Genomic DNA, 14,533 nt, shown 5'->3' with positions numbered 1-14,533 from the left:
GCATTCGGATTGACACACTTCTTAACATTCTTTTTGATATCAACGGTATTTGCTTTTTATAATTATTTGGCCTGTTCGTCATTTATTATCTTGTTTTAGCGGCATTATTCGCATGTATTCGCTATGTGGTGGAATTAAGTTTACTTTTGATGGTGGTTAATGAACAGTGTTTGTCTTAGGACTTTTATTTTGACTATTGAAATCAACCGGAAACGAGCTTTCAATGGGCTGGCTACATGTGAGGCTGACGGCTGTGTTTTCAAGCAGTGGTGAACCTAAATGTTGGGCTGTTACACGTTTTAACATCTTCAGAGATACTACACAAGCTTTGCCAATGGTCCATCTGATAAGGTTTGTGGGACGCATGGAGTACAACTCTATTAACTTTGCTGAGTTAGCTGTAGCTGAGCTATGTGTTGAGATCGACTATTTCGTGTGCTACGTAGCTAATTTGCTAGCAAGTAAACTTGTGTGTATGTCTGACGCTTTTTCCGTCTGGCGTATTTGTCTTCTCTGCTCGTGCAGATGACGGCTCAGGAAGTTCGTTTGTGCGGGCTGCTGCTGCAGGAGCACTTCGGTGAGGTGGTGGAGAAGGTGGGCACGAAGCTGCTTAGAGGCGGGACACAGAACCTACGGGCCATCGCTAATGAGACGGGCACCCCTCTGGACCTGGTAACACACACACCCTCTCTGTCTCTCTCGCCATCTCTATGTCTCAGGCACACATTTATAAACACTCCATATTAAGAGGTAGTAGTCACAGGAGAGAGGACTGTAGCTACCCCTCTCGACGCGGCCTGTCTGTCTGTCTCAAGGTGAAGAAGTCTCTGTGCGTGCTCATGCAGCACGGAGCCTGTGAGTTTAGCTGCGGCCGCAGAGGACCCGGCAGCCCGGTGGAGTACCGCAGCGGCTGCGATAGAATCCTCAGGATCCTGCGGTACCCCCGCTACATCTACACGGCCAAGACCCTCTACGGTGACACGGGAGAGCTGGTCATCGAGGAGGTTCTACAGAGGGGTCACATGACCATGAGCTCCAGCGTCAGGACCGTGGCAGACCGCCTCACTCACAACATGGAAGGTCAGTCAGTTTCCACGACTACGAACGTGTGTGTGTGTGACGAGTCAGAGATGGATAAGAGTTTGTGGTTCTGGATCAGTGTGTGTCTCTATGAAAGCCTTTCTCAACCCTGGTCCTCAGGGACCACCCTGTCATGTTTTTGACGCTCCCCTGCTCCAACACACCTGACCTGACCTAATGAAAGGGGGGTTACCAGACTTCTTCTGGTGTTGATAACAACCCATTCATTTGAACCAGGTGTGCTGGAGCAGGGAAACATCGAGAAAATGCAGGACTGGGGTCCCTGAGGCCCAGGGTGGAGAAAGGGAAAGCCTATGAGATGTTTTCAGGCTTCTTCTTCTCTTCGCTGTAGAGGGTCGCAGTATGGAGTATGGGGAGGTGGTGAATGTCTTCTCTAAACTGGTGGAGACGCATTTCCTGCAGCGCTGCCCTCCAGTGGCCAACCCAAAAACTGCTGCCTCTGTTACCCCAGCAACCCCTGCTACGCCTGCCCCTGCCTCTGTTCCTGCTGCCTCTGCCTCACCAGAAAGCTTCCCTGACTGTTACAAACTGCCAGGCATCACAATTACAGGTAGCAACTTGATTACACGGTGACCCCATCTCAAGCTGTTAGTGTTTGTTTATCACTCTTGCCTTGGAAAAACTCACCTGTGTGTGAATACTCGCTAGTGTTTTGGTTCCTCACACACTGGGTTTGGTCTGGGTCAGGTTGTGGAAAGCGGCGTCGCTCCAGTGAAGACGGAGAGGAGCAGAGGGCAGGGAAGAAGGCTAAGCTGGACCCAGAGGTGAGTGTCTCTGACCCCCCCTGTAACACCATCCTGTAACGACCCTGAGGTACTCTGCACTCTTACTTGACTCGTGATCTTGTTTCTGTGGCTCCAGTCGAAGACGTACGGCGATGAAGGGATCTACTGGCAGGTGAACTTTGAAAGGTTCCACCTTCATTTCAGAGACCAGGCCATCATTAGTGCTGTGGCCAGCAAGCTGGACCAGGTCAGTGTCACAGACAGACAGATACGTTTAATACCTGGAACTTGACTTGATAGCAGAAATACAGTATTTGATCTTCTTGTTAACCCTTTCCTCCCACCCCTTCCCTGCCCGCCCTGCCCTGCCCCCCCTGCCCTGCCCCCCCTGCCCTGCCCCCCCTGCTCTGCCCTCCCCCAGACCAGCAGTGAGATAGTGAGGACCATTCTGCGGATGAGCGAAGTCACAACCACGCCCAGCGCCGCCCACACACAGCCCCTCTCAGCCAATGAGATCTTCCGTACCCTCCCACCCAACTACAGCATCAGTCGTCCCATCCTGGACCAGTACCTGTCTCTGATGGTGGACGACCCCGTAAGCACACACCCACAGCCTGCCTGTCTGCCTGCCTGTCTGTCTGTCTGTCTGTCTGTCTGTCTGTCTGTCTGCCTGTCTGTCTGTCTGTCTGCCTGTCTGCCTGCCTGCCTGCCTGTCTGTCTGTCTGTCTGTCTGTCTGCCTGTCTGTCTGTCTGTCTGTCTGTCTGTCTGCCTGCCTGTCTGTCTGTCTGTCTGTCTGTCTGTCTGCCTGTCTGTCTGCCTGCCAGCCTGTCTGTCTGCCTGCCTGCCTGTCTGCCTGCCTGTCTGTCTGTCTGTCTGTCTGTCTGTCTGTCTGCCTGCCAGCCTGTCTGTCTGTCTGTCTGCCTGCCTGTCTGTCTGTCTGCCTGCCTGTCTGTCTGTCTGTCTGTCTGTCTGTCTGCCTGCCTGCCTGCCTGCCTGCCTGTCTGTCTGTCTGTCTGCCTGTCTGTCTGTCTGTCTGTCTGCCTGCCTGCCAGCCTACCTGCCTGCCAGTGCACACATCCACAGATCCTTTCTCTCCTCTTCCTCTCTGGTTTTCCCACTAACCTGGTCTTTTTTTTTTCAGATGGAGTTTGTGGGAAGGTCAGGCGACAGTGGAGGAGGAATGTATGTCGTCAGTATCCTTCTACTGTGATGACCTGTGTCTCACACACAATCTACAGTCTATAGTACACACAGTCTATACTGCACACAGTCTATAGTACACAGTCTACATTACACACAGTCTATACTACACACAGTATATAGTACACAGTCTATACTGCACACAGTCTATAGTACACAGTCTACATTAAACACAGTCTATACTGCACACAGTCTATAGTACACAGTCTACATTACACACAGTCTATACTGCACACAGTCTATAGTACACAGTCTACATTACACACAGTCTATACTGCACACAGTCTATAGTACACAGTCTACATTACACACAGTCTATACTGCACACAGTCTATAGTACACAGTCTACATTACACACAGTCTATACTACACACAGTATATAGTACACAGTCTATACTGCACACAGTCTATAGTACACAGTCTGCATTACACACAGTCTATATTACACACACCCATACTGTGTGGTTACGGAGGAATAAAAACCACAAGACAGGAAAGGACGTCATTTCTTGACCACAGTCTCTCAGATCTTCACAGAGCACTGACCAACTTGGCGAGAGCCACATTGGAGTCTGTAGTCCAGGAGAGGTGAGGAGGAGGAGGAAGAGGAGGCGGTGTATTTAACCTGTATTTTACCTGCAGTTATCTGTCCTTCGCCAGACTGGGTCTTTGTTTGACTAGTTCTGTTCTTCAGGTTTGGCTCCCGATCAGCACGGATATTCAGGCTGTTGCTAAGGAAACGGCACTTGGAACAGAAGCAGGTGGAAGATTTTGCCATGATCCCAGCGAAGGAGGCCAAAGACATGCTCTACACCCTGCTGTCTGAGAATCTAGTCCAGCTCCAGGTGACACACAGACACACACACACACACACACACACAGACTGAACAACAAGCCCTCTGCACTTACCCTGCTCACCTCTTGATTTACTGTTCCTCAGGAAATCCCAAAGACCCCTGACCACGCCCCCTCTCGCACCTTCTACCTGTACACTGTGAACCAGCTGTCTGCCGCCAGGCTACTGCTGCAGCACTGCTACAAGGTACGCAGGGAGATGCTCTGCTCTGCTCCTCAGTCTGCAGTAGATATTTATAAGCACCTGGGATGAGGGAACTCATTTCTGTATTAAGTGACGATGGAAGCACATGACCCTTGTTCCTGTATCTGTCAGACCGTGGCCAATCTAATCGAGAGGCGCCTGTTCGAGACCAAGGAGAACAAGTAAGTGACCTTGGGTCTCCAGCTGCTTTCTGACTGTAAGAGGTCCCACCCATCCGAGAGCTCTGCGTGTTGATTGGCTGTGTGTTTGATTGACAGGCGTCTCCTGGAGAAGTCCCAGCGTATCGAGGCCATCCTGGCATCCCTGCAGGCCAGCGGGGCGGAGCCAGAGCAGCTGACGGAGGTGGAGGAGATGATCACCTCCGCTGAGAGGCAGCAGCTTGAAGCTCTACGACACCACATCAACAAGTACTGCAGCCGTTACCGTGACAGCCAGCCACACCAGCCTGCTTACAGGATCTCTGTCCAGAGCTCTGTTCTCACTGGCTTCTCTCTCTCTCTCTCTCTCTCTCTCTCTCTCTCTCTCTCTCTCTCTCTCTCTCTGTCTCTCTCTCTGTCTCTCTCTCTCTCTCTCTGTCTCTCCTGTCTCTCTCTCTCTCTCTCCTGTCTCTCTCTCTCTCTCCTGTCTCTCTCCTCCCTTTAGGTTGGACTCAACAGAGAACCAGGTGGATGAGACCATCTTTCTACTAGAATCTTATATCAGCTCCACTGCCACTCGCTGAGGAGAGGAGAGCAGAGGAGAGCAGAGGAGAGCAGAGGAGAGCAGAGGAGAGCAGAGGAGAGCAGAGGAGAGCAGAGGAGAGCAGAGGAGAGTAGAGGAAGTAGCCAATCTGTGCCTCCTCACTCTCTGGACAGTGTTCAGTACTTTAAGTATTTAGTCACAACCTTTATGTTCAGGAGTGTTTGCTTGGGTGAGTGTATTTTAGTTTATCAAATTGTATGTCTGAATTTTGAAGTAGCCTGGAAAATCTGGTTGTAATAAAATATTTTGAAGTGTAGTTTGCTTGTTTTGGGCAATTTGATCAATTCAAGGTTGAATATAAAACCACAAAATCTGGCCCAAAATATATATATTTTATTTTGACAAATTCAAAACAGTTAGACAAGTGAGAAATCAATGGGTTGAAATGTAAAATCATGATCTTTTCTGGATATTAAATAGACGTAATGTGGTTTGATACACTTTGCATTTCTTTGAAATACACCAAAAGAAAATCCTATTTACATGACCATTAGTGCCCCCAACCCTGAAGGAGCAGGTGCATAGTGCATGTCCATTGGACTGGACCTGTGAGCTCAGTGTTCCCTGTGTCCAGGAGGGCGGTGATGTGTGCAGGCTTTAGTCCCAGCCCAACCCCACGGCTGAGGCCCTGCGTCTCTGGGCCTTGGCTCCCGCTTCTCTGGTTGTCACGGTGAGTATTTGCATCAGCCGTAGCCACGGTTTAGTCCTCGTGCTTCTCATCCTCATCTCCTCTCTGTTTCCGGGTGAAGAACCCAAGCTGGAAGAAGGAGGGGAGGGATGACTCTAAGAACCAGATGTTGATCGTTATCAGGCACTCTTTAGACCCTTGAGCTGTCACACACGTACCTTCCATAGGATGAAAATGATGAGGGCCAATAAAAGCAGGCCTCCGATGATGCTACCAATCAGGATCCAGAGAGAGATGGGGATGGCCCGCCCCTTCAGCACCTCCAAAACAGTCTGGCCGATGAAGGGAGAGAAAGAGGACAGGATCGCTTGACCAGTGTATCTACAGACTGACATCTGCTCTGAGAACTTCAGAGTAGGCTGCAGTGTCTGTCAGTCTGGATGTTGTGTGTTCAGAGTAGGCTGCAGTGTCTGTCAGTCTGGATGTTGTGTGTTCAGAGTAGGCTGCAGTGTCTGTCAGTCTGGATGTTGTGTGTTCAGAGTAGGCTGCAGTGTCTGTCAGTCTGGATGTTGTGTGTTCAGAGTAGGCTGCAGTGTCTGTCAGTCTGGATGTTGTGTGTTCAGAGTAGGCTGCAGTGTCTGTCAGTCTGGATGTTGTGTGTTCAGAGTAGGCTGCAGTGTCTGTCAGTCTGGATGTTGTGTGTTCAGAGTAGGCTGCAGTGTCTGTCAGTCTGGATGTTGTGTGTTCAGAGTAGGCTGCAGTGTCTGTCAGTCTGGATGTTGTGTGTTCAGAGTAGGCTGCAGTGTCTGTCAGTCTGGATGTTGTGTGTTCAGAGTAGGCTGCAGTGTCTGTCAGTCTGGATGTTGTGTGTTCAGAGTAGGCTGCAGTGTCTGTCAGTCTGGATGTTGTGTGTTCTCTCACCTCCCTCCAGAGGGCGCTGCTGCCCAGAGTCACCAAGTTAGACTCCTTAGCAGCCAGGCGATATGCACTCACTATCTTCACCGCCTTAAACTTGGCCTGGGGAAAGAAGCCATATGTCATGACATGACACCATGGGGTAAGCTGTGTGTGTGTGCGTGTGTGTGTGTGTGTGGCTCACCTGTCTGAAGAAGTGGTCATGCACTCTCCTGCTGATGCGGATCAGGGCTGTCTGACCCCGGAGGAGCTGCTGAACCTGACACACCACCTCAATACACCTTGACCTGCTGCAGTTCTACACACACACACACACACACACACACACAGAGGAAAGAAATTCAGGTTGCTTAGCTACTCACTCACATACCAAGCGTGTGTGTGTGTGTGTGTGTGTGTGTGTGTGTGTGTGTGTGTGTGTGTGTGTGTGTGTGGTCTCACCAGCATGTCGTTCTGCTGCATGTCTTCAGGGTGGAGCAGTCTCGCGTCTCTCTGTCTGGCGTTCAGCCGAGCCACATCTTCCTCCACACTGCAGTTCACCCCTGAGGACTAACACAGCACCACACGCATCACACACACTGAGCACTGGTCACACACACTGAGCACTGGTCACACACACTGAGCACTGGTCACACACACTGAGCACTGCTCACACACACTGAGCACTGCTCACACACACTGAGCACTGCTCACACACACTGAGCACTGCTCACACACACACACACTGAGCACTGCTCACACACACTGAGCACTGCTCACACACACACACACACACTGAGCACTGCTCACACACACACACACTGAGCACTGCTCACACACACACACACACACACTTGACAGAGGTGCTTGTCACACTCACGTTGTAAGAGAAGACGTCTGTGATGGTCATGAAGACTCTGTCTCCCGCTGCCACAGACGGCAGCCTCAACCTCAGCTCCAGGTCCCTCACTGAGTAGCAGCCCAGGTTCTGCAGCTGAACACACACACACACACACACATTAACACAATCTGTTTTTTTTATTCAAAAGACTAGCTGTTCCGTGTGTGTGTGTGTGTGTAACATTACCCGGAAGTGTGTTTGGAACTCAGGCCCGATAGCTTCTGACATTGTCCTGGTTGGGTGCACCTCGTAGCGGTTTAGATTAGAGTCACTACAGACAGAGAGACAGGCAGACATACAGAGAGACAGGCAGAGAGACAGGCAGACAGACAGAGAGACAGACAGACAGACAGAGAGACAGGCAGACAGAGACAGGCAGACAGACAGAGAGACAGGCAGACAGAGAGAGACAGGCAGACAGAGAGACAGACAGACAGGTAGACAGAGACAGGCAGACAGACAGAGAGACAGGCAGACAGACAGAGAGGCAGACAGACAGAGAGACAGGCAGACAGACAGACAGACAGACACAGAGACAGGCAGACAGAGAGACAGGCAGACAGACAGAGAGGCAGACAGACAGAGAGGCAGACAGACAGAGAGACAGGCAGACAGAGAGACAGGCAGACAGAGACAGGCAAATAATCATCATAAACACATTAAAACAATGTGAACTACATGTCTTGAGAGGGACTAGTTACAGAACAGCTCAGGATAGTGGCTGTGGGTACTTTTAGACCTACCTGCTGATAAAGAGGTCTGGTTCATACTGAACGATGGTCTGGAGCTGAACATTGTTGTCTCCTTGAGTAGCCTCTCTCTCCACGCTGTCACTTCACACACACACACACACACACGTTAAGGGATAACCACTGCTGTGTGAGCCCTGAGCGAGTCAGGGTTTGTGTTCAGATAAACAGCCTGAGGTGATGGTGAAGCGTCATCCTCCAGACTAGAGACGGGACCACAGGCGTTACCTGGCAACAAGCAGCTTCATCTGTACTTTACTCAGCAGGGCCGTGCAGCTGAACTCAAACTCCAACATGAAGTTCACCTGCAGAGAGACAGAGATGTGGGGGGGGTGTCTCCAGGTGATGGTAGGATGTGGAGCACCAGGGGAGGAGGACCAGGGGAGGAGGACCAGGGGGAGGAGGACCAGGGGGAGGAGGACCAGGGGAGGAGCACCAGGGGAGGAGGACCAGGGGGAGGAGGACCAGGGGGAGGAGGACCAGGGGGAGGAGGACGAGGGGAGGAGGACCAGGGGGAGGAGGACCTGGGGGAGGAGGACCAGGGGGAGGAGGACCAGGGGGAGGAGGACCAGGGGAGGAGGACCAGGGGGAGGAGGACCGGGGGGAGGAGGACCGGGGGGAGGAGGACCGGGGGGAGAATGACCGGGGGGAGGAGGACCGGGGGGAGGAGGACCGGGGGGAGGAGGACCGGGGGGAGAAGGTCCGGGGGGAGGAGGTCCGGGGGGAGGAGGACCTGGGGGAGGAGGACCTGGGGGAGGAAGTGTGCACACCTTGGACTGGGAGCGGAACACGGGGTAGCTGACGTTGCAGGAGTGGCTGTTGGAGCTGAGAGCTGTACACTCAATCTTAAACTGGCTGTCCTCCTGAGAGAGATAGAGAGAGAGAGAGAGAGAGAGAGAGAGAGACAGTTGGTTTGGTAAGCCTGTGTTTGGGTGTGTTGGTGTGTGTGTGTCTGGATGTGTGGATGTGTGTGTGTTGGTGTGTGTGGTACCCGGATGCTGAGGCTGGAGAAGTGCAGGTTGCGTGAGTACTGCAGCGTGAGGCTGGTGTTGTAGGCGTTCTCCAGACGGTTCTGCAGCTGGACCTCCACTGACAGGCGTCGCCGGGGGCTACGGATCACGTACGGCATTTGTCTGGAGAGAACAGCGAAGTTGACACACTGGAGAGAACAGCGATGTTGACACACTCCCCCTCAACACACCAGGCTGAGGTGGCCATCTGGTCAGGCAGCAGTGTCAGAAAGGGTGAAGTGTTTGTTTATAACTTCTCTGTTTGTGTGTGTGTGAGAGAGAGAGTTACATAGAGAGAAGGGACAGAGAAAGAGAGAGAGAGAGTGAGAGAGAGGGAGAGAGGCGGGTGTCTTCTTGTACCGTGTTCCAGAGATGTCCATATGAGCTTGCAGCACCAGGTCAGTCACACACACGTCATCTTCACCACAGTCTTTAAAGAACGGGATCTGAGAGGAGAGGTGGAGCGTGAGTGAGACATTCAAACAGACAGACAGGCAGACAGACAGGCAGGCAGGCAGGCAGGCAGGCAGGCACAGGTAGACAGACAGACAGACAGACAGACAGGCAGGTAGACAGACAGGCAGTCAGTCAGGCAGGCAGACAGACATACACAGGTAGACAGACAGACAGACAGGCAGGTAGACAGGCAGGCAGTCAGGCAGGCAGACATACACAGGTAGACAGACAGACAGACAGACAGGCAGGTAGACAGGCAGGCAGTCAGGCAGGCAGACAGACATACACAGGTAGACAGACAGACAGGCAGCGCTACTCACAGATTTCTTGACAGTGGTTGGCCAACCCTCATCCAACACAGGGCCGCTTTCTGTGTTGTTGATCTTGAACCGCAGGGAGAAGCTGATTGGACGGATGTAGTCTGCCGTGTCCTGTATGAGACAACGGTGGGTAGAGGTCAGAGGTGAGCCCTGCGATACAAACCTGGCTGTGTGTGTGTGTGTGGGAGTGTGTGTGTGTGTCTTTAAGACTCACATAGACATGGAAGGGCAGGGTGTAGCAGACACTTCTCCCCGTGTGAACTTTGACCCCCAGCTGGGTCTGTCTCTGGGAGCTGTCATCAAACAAGGCCCTCGCTGACAACTTCCTGTCATCCAGCATGGCCGACACCCACAGCTCTGGGGAGGGGTGGGGGGGGAGGAGGGGGTACGTAAGAATTCATGTCATCAATGAGCGTCTTTCCGTTATCACACCTCACACAGGTGATGACAGGATGAGGGAGAGAGGGGGTGATGAGGATGACAGGAAGTAGAGAGTGTTTCACCGAAGCTGTTGCTGTGTGTTCCAGGGGAGCGTGAGAGTGCCAGGAAGCAGGCGGTGGCGTTGAGGCAGGCGGAGTCCCGGCCGCCGCGCTGGCAGGTCTTCTGGATCACGTTGATGGAGTGTGGCTGGAAGGACAGGCTGACGTTCACCTGCACGATGCTGCGAGAGCTGGAGGTCACAGGTGTGTGAGTGGGGTGGACCCAAAGCACATTATAATCCCCCCAGAAAAAAGTTGCGGAAGGTTGTAAAAAGTTTTGAAACCGGGAAAAAAGTTTCAAAATCTCTGAGAAAAAAAAAAAACTATTCTGAAAAAATAAAGTTGCTAAAGGTCATAAAACATTTTGAAACCCCCCCAAAAGTATAGAAAGCTAAAATAAATATATACAGTATATATTCTGGGAAAAAAAATTGGTTATACATTTTGCAAAAGTTTGAAGTTTAAAAAGTCTGACTAATTTGGCACTTTTTTGGGGGGATGTTTTTTACATTTTCAGAGTTTAAAATTTAAAAGAAATACTATTTGTTCAATCTTTCAAAACCTCTTTTTAGAAACTTTAGTTATATTGTAATCATATAGTCTTCTTCACCCCCACCCCCCTCTCAGACGTGTACCTGAGCAGCACGGCGCTGCCCTGCGCCCCCACAGACAGGTCCAGCAGATCATCTCCATCCAGGTCCAGACGGGCGCTCAGGCTGCGGCCGAAATAACGCAGAGAGGGAGACAGGGACAAGCCAGCAATACGCTGAGGAGGGAGAAAGAGACAGGGAGAGGGAGGGAGGAGGGAGGTGGGGAGGTGGGGAGGAGGGAGAGGAGAGAAGGGAGAGGAGAGACAGGGAGAGGGAAGGAGGGAGGAGGAGGTGGGAGGTGGGGAGGAGGGAGAGGAGGGAGGTGGGGAGGAGGGAGAGGAGGGAGGAGAGAGAGACAGGGAGGGAGAGGGGGGAGGAGGGAGGGAGGAGGGAGAGGAGGGAGGAGAGAGAGACAGGGACGGAGAGGGTGGAGGAGGGAGGGAGGAGGGAGAGGGGGGAGGGGGGAGGAAGGAAGGAGGGAGAGGGGGGAGGGAGGGAGAGGGGGGAGGGGGGAGGGAGGGAGAGGAAAAGAGAGAGTATTCAAGTCATTCGTCCATCAGGCTGCATAAACTCTTCCACTGCAGACCAACTCTACCTTTGGGTACAAACAAAGGAACCTGAACCTGATTTATGTCCAAATGTTTAGAATCTTGCTGTTGTAGTGAGGCTTTGGTGAGGGCCTACCTGTGTGTAGGTGGGGGTGATGTAGATGCCCTGCCCGTGGTACACGTATATCGCCCCCGTGTGGTCGTCCTCCAGTGGTGCGCCCACCAGCAGGTCGGTGAAGCCGTCCTGGTTGAGGTCGTGGGCAGCGGCCAGGGCATAGCCAAACCTGGCGTCCTGCACTCTGACCTCTGCCTGGAGGGTGCCGTTAGGAACAAACTCCTCCCCCTGAGAGAGAGGGGGGGAGAGAGGGAGGGGGGAAAGAGGGGGGGGGGAGAGAACAGGGGAGAGAACAGGGGGGAGAAAACAAGAGCAGAGAGGGTGGAAGGAGGATGAATATTCAGGATGTGATGTGTCCTTGGTTGTGTTGTGTGTTGTGTTGTGCTGGAGTGTGTTGTGTGTTGTGTCTTGTGGTGGTCTGTGTTGTGTTGTGGTGCGTGTGTTGTGTTGTGCTGGCGTGTGTTGTGTTGTGGTGGTGTGAGTTGTGTGTTGTGTTGTGGTGGTGTGTGTTGTGTGTTGTGTTGTGGTGGTGTGTGCGTACTGCGTTCAGAGAGTACATGTAGACTCTGCCAGCCTCTCGGCTCCTCGCTCCCAGGAACATGGGCGCTGCCACCAGCAGCACATCTGTGATGCCATCCTGGTCCACGTCCACCCCACACACCTCACTGCCAAAATAGGACCCTATCTGCACACACACACACACACACATATGCATTACTGTGTTTGTACGGGGTGACTGGTATAAAGCCCTCTCAGGTCACCAATCTGAAATCTTTAAGAAACATTTCAGTTTCCAACCAGTGTGTGGTGACCTTGATCGGATTTCTCCACTTGTCCTAGAACAGGGATGTCGAATGGTCCTCAGGACCCCTTGTCCTGTATGGGAAACATCTAAAACATACAGGACAGGGGCCCCTGAGGACCAGGATTCAACACCCCTGTTCTAGAGGATTCAGGTGTGGGACAGCTGCAGTGAGGTCCCAGTGAGGGACAGCTGCAGTGAGGTCCCAGTGAGGGACAGCTGCAGTGAGGTCCCAGTGAGGGACAGCTGCAGTGAGGTCCCAGTGAGGGACAGCTATAGTGAGGTCCCAGTGAGGGACAGCTGCAGTGAGGTCCCAGTGAGGGACAGCTGCAGTGAGGTCCCAGTGAGGGACAGCTGCAGTGAGGTCCCAGTGAGGGACAGCTGCAGTGAGGTCCCAGTGAGGCTGTAGTGAGGTCCCAGTGAGGCTGTAGTGAGGTCCCAGTGAGGGACATGAGAGGCGTACCTGCTCTCCGTTCAGTGCCTGTGTGATGTCCACGTCCCCACTGTCGCTGAGCTCAAACAGGATGACCTTCCCCTTGTGTTTGAACCTGGGCGCTCCTGCCACATACAGCCTCCTCCAGTCCCCCACTATCACCGAGGAGACCGTGTAGCCTACAAACACACACATACACGTACAGTTCACACAAAATATCCATGCGACAGGATTCATCTATGTAAGCAGTGGACAGGCTGATGTGTATGGACAGGTACCTAGGTAGGCGGCGTGGTTCTTGAGCTCCAGGGGGAACTCAGACTCAAAGGCTTCTCTGGGGGGCTTGATGGTCCCAGCCACGCCCTCCTTCAGCACCCCCCCGTCCCAGTCGTACGCTCCCACCATCCCAAACAGGATCCCATCCTAAACACAGCCAGGGACACAGAGGAGGGGGGCTGGGTGACTCAGACAACAGCACATATAACATATTGTTAAAAGACACAGGCAGGCAGACACACACACACAGGCAGGCAGACACACACACACAGACAGACAGACACACACACACGCAGACAGAAGGAGCGGTCACACACACACCCTAGGTGGGACTCACGTCCAGAGTGTGTGTAGAGAAGCCGATCTGAGACATCTCCATGTTGAAGGCACTCTGGTTGTTGCCCAGGGTCCCTGTGAAGGACACCACACATGAAGCAGGTGCAGGGCAGCAGGAAGGCATCACACACCAACATGAGGGTGGAGTTCACCACCGCCCGACATGACAGTCCACCTCACTTGTTTGTCATTACTTGGATCTGCAACTCCAGTACACACACACACACACACATCTTTTCAATGTCATCACACACACACACACAGACTCCCTTCCTTCCTTTCCCCCTCTTCCAGATGCCACCTGATTTAGATGACAGTGTCTCTCTCTCTCTTCCCCAGTCAGTGCACCCCTCTCCCTTCCTCCTTCACCGTTCTACAGAGTTCAGGACGACAGGACGCCTTCCTTTCTGGTTCCAGTAAGTGTTGTGATAGCTGGGCCCCGCCTCCTTCCCTTCCTATAGGAGGCACATCCTACACTTCCTCCCTACTTCCTCTGGGGCATGGCACAATCCCCTCCCTTGTTTCAACGTTCCTCTCAGTCTTCCTGATATCTCCCCTCTACCTCCTTCCCTCGCTCCCTCACCTCACTCTCTCCTTTCTTTTCCTTACTCCCCCTTCCCTCCATCCCTGTAACCATCCTTCCCTCTGTCCTCCGGCTCCCTCACCCTCCAGAGTGAAGATGCGGTCTCCCAGGGCGTCCACAATGTCGTTGAGCGCCGCCTCGTCCGTCACGTTGAAGAAGTACTTCTCGTCCGGGTCACTGGCGATGTACTTGATCTCACTGATGAAGGTCTCTGGATCCTGCTGCCTGCGGATGTAGTGACCTAGCACCTGGAGGGAGGGAGGGACAGAGAGAGAGAGAGAGAGGGGGAGAGAGAGAGAGAGAGAGAGAGAGAGGGGGGGGGAGAGAGAGAGAGAGAGAGAGAGAGAGAGAGAGAGAGAGAGAGAGAGAGAGAGAGAGAGAGAGAGAGAGAGAGAGAGAGAGAGAGAGAGAGAGAGAGAGAGAGAGAGAGAGAGAGAGAGAGAGAGAGAGAAAGGAGAATCCAATTATGATAAATAGGAACAGGACAGACTGGATGTTAAGCTCAAAATGTAAATTCAGTAGATTTAGAAAGCTATAAAAACAAGAGGAACACAGGAACAAAAAGAGCTAGAGAACATTAACAGA

The 14,533-nt window shown here is 52.6% G+C and overlaps 2 protein-coding genes across 3 annotated transcripts in view; one reads left to right on the top strand and one right to left on the bottom strand.

Annotated features, from left to right (window-relative positions):
* Positions 1–195: 195 nt before the first annotated feature.
* polr3c (polymerase (RNA) III (DNA directed) polypeptide C) lies at positions 196–5,084 on the top strand. Its single transcript, XM_084668939.1, has 14 exons — positions 196–351; positions 526–672; positions 816–1,080; positions 1,433–1,651; positions 1,789–1,865; positions 1,963–2,073; positions 2,248–2,421; positions 2,969–3,020; positions 3,555–3,615; positions 3,722–3,872; positions 3,968–4,069; positions 4,199–4,248; positions 4,345–4,494; positions 4,730–5,084. Exons 2-14 carry the CDS (start codon positions 526–528, stop codon positions 4,806–4,808), a joined length of 1,638 nt encoding a protein of 545 aa, XP_084525065.1. The 5' UTR covers positions 196–351; the 3' UTR covers positions 4,809–5,084.
* Positions 5,085–5,230: 146 nt separating this feature from the next.
* The window catches only part of itga10 (integrin, alpha 10), a 26,198-nt gene continuing 16,895 nt past the window's right edge, over positions 5,231–14,533 (bottom strand). For both annotated transcript variants that reach the window (XM_084668937.1, XM_084668938.1), the window contains 22 exons: positions 14,031–14,196; positions 13,367–13,440; positions 13,032–13,176; positions 12,784–12,932; positions 12,060–12,203; positions 11,540–11,746; positions 10,901–11,031; positions 10,290–10,456; positions 10,001–10,143; positions 9,787–9,897; positions 9,371–9,456; positions 8,992–9,133; positions 8,771–8,863; positions 8,229–8,305; positions 7,995–8,084; positions 7,438–7,522; positions 7,231–7,344; positions 6,813–6,920; positions 6,556–6,669; positions 6,378–6,473; positions 5,675–5,788; positions 5,231–5,585 (listed from right to left, as the gene is read on the bottom strand). In XM_084668937.1, the coding sequence (XP_084525063.1) occupies positions 5,529–5,585; positions 5,675–5,788; positions 6,378–6,473; positions 6,556–6,669; positions 6,813–6,920; positions 7,231–7,344; positions 7,438–7,522; positions 7,995–8,084; positions 8,229–8,305; positions 8,771–8,863; positions 8,992–9,133; positions 9,371–9,456; positions 9,787–9,897; positions 10,001–10,143; positions 10,290–10,456; positions 10,901–11,031; positions 11,540–11,746; positions 12,060–12,203; positions 12,784–12,932; positions 13,032–13,176; positions 13,367–13,440; positions 14,031–14,196 (2,613 nt within the window). In that variant the 3' untranslated portion in view covers positions 5,231–5,528. The remainder of the gene's footprint in view (positions 5,586–5,674; positions 5,789–6,377; positions 6,474–6,555; positions 6,670–6,812; positions 6,921–7,230; positions 7,345–7,437; positions 7,523–7,994; positions 8,085–8,228; positions 8,306–8,770; positions 8,864–8,991; positions 9,134–9,370; positions 9,457–9,786; positions 9,898–10,000; positions 10,144–10,289; positions 10,457–10,900; positions 11,032–11,539; positions 11,747–12,059; positions 12,204–12,783; positions 12,933–13,031; positions 13,177–13,366; positions 13,441–14,030; positions 14,197–14,533) is intronic.

This window comes from Hypomesus nipponensis, chromosome 2, assembly GCF_054491055.1.
Source record: "Hypomesus nipponensis isolate SF chromosome 2, ASM5449105v1, whole genome shotgun sequence".
Classification (NCBI taxonomy): Eukaryota; Metazoa; Chordata; class Actinopteri; order Osmeriformes; family Osmeridae; genus Hypomesus; species Hypomesus nipponensis.
Note: the sequence above shows the minus strand (reverse complement) of the source record. Positions and strands in the feature narration are given on the sequence as shown.

Coding starts and splice junctions, on each gene's coding strand:
- polr3c (XM_084668939.1), top strand. CDS start 526: ATGACGGCTCAGGAAGTTCGTTTGTGCGGGCTGCTGCTGCAGGAGCAC. Junction 1,866..1,962: donor AGGCTAAGCTGGACCCAGAG/GTGAGTGTCTCT, acceptor CTGTGGCTCCAG/TCGAAGACGTACGGCGATGA. Junction 2,074..2,247: donor TGGCCAGCAAGCTGGACCAG/GTCAGTGTCACA, acceptor GCCCTCCCCCAG/ACCAGCAGTGAGATAGTGAG.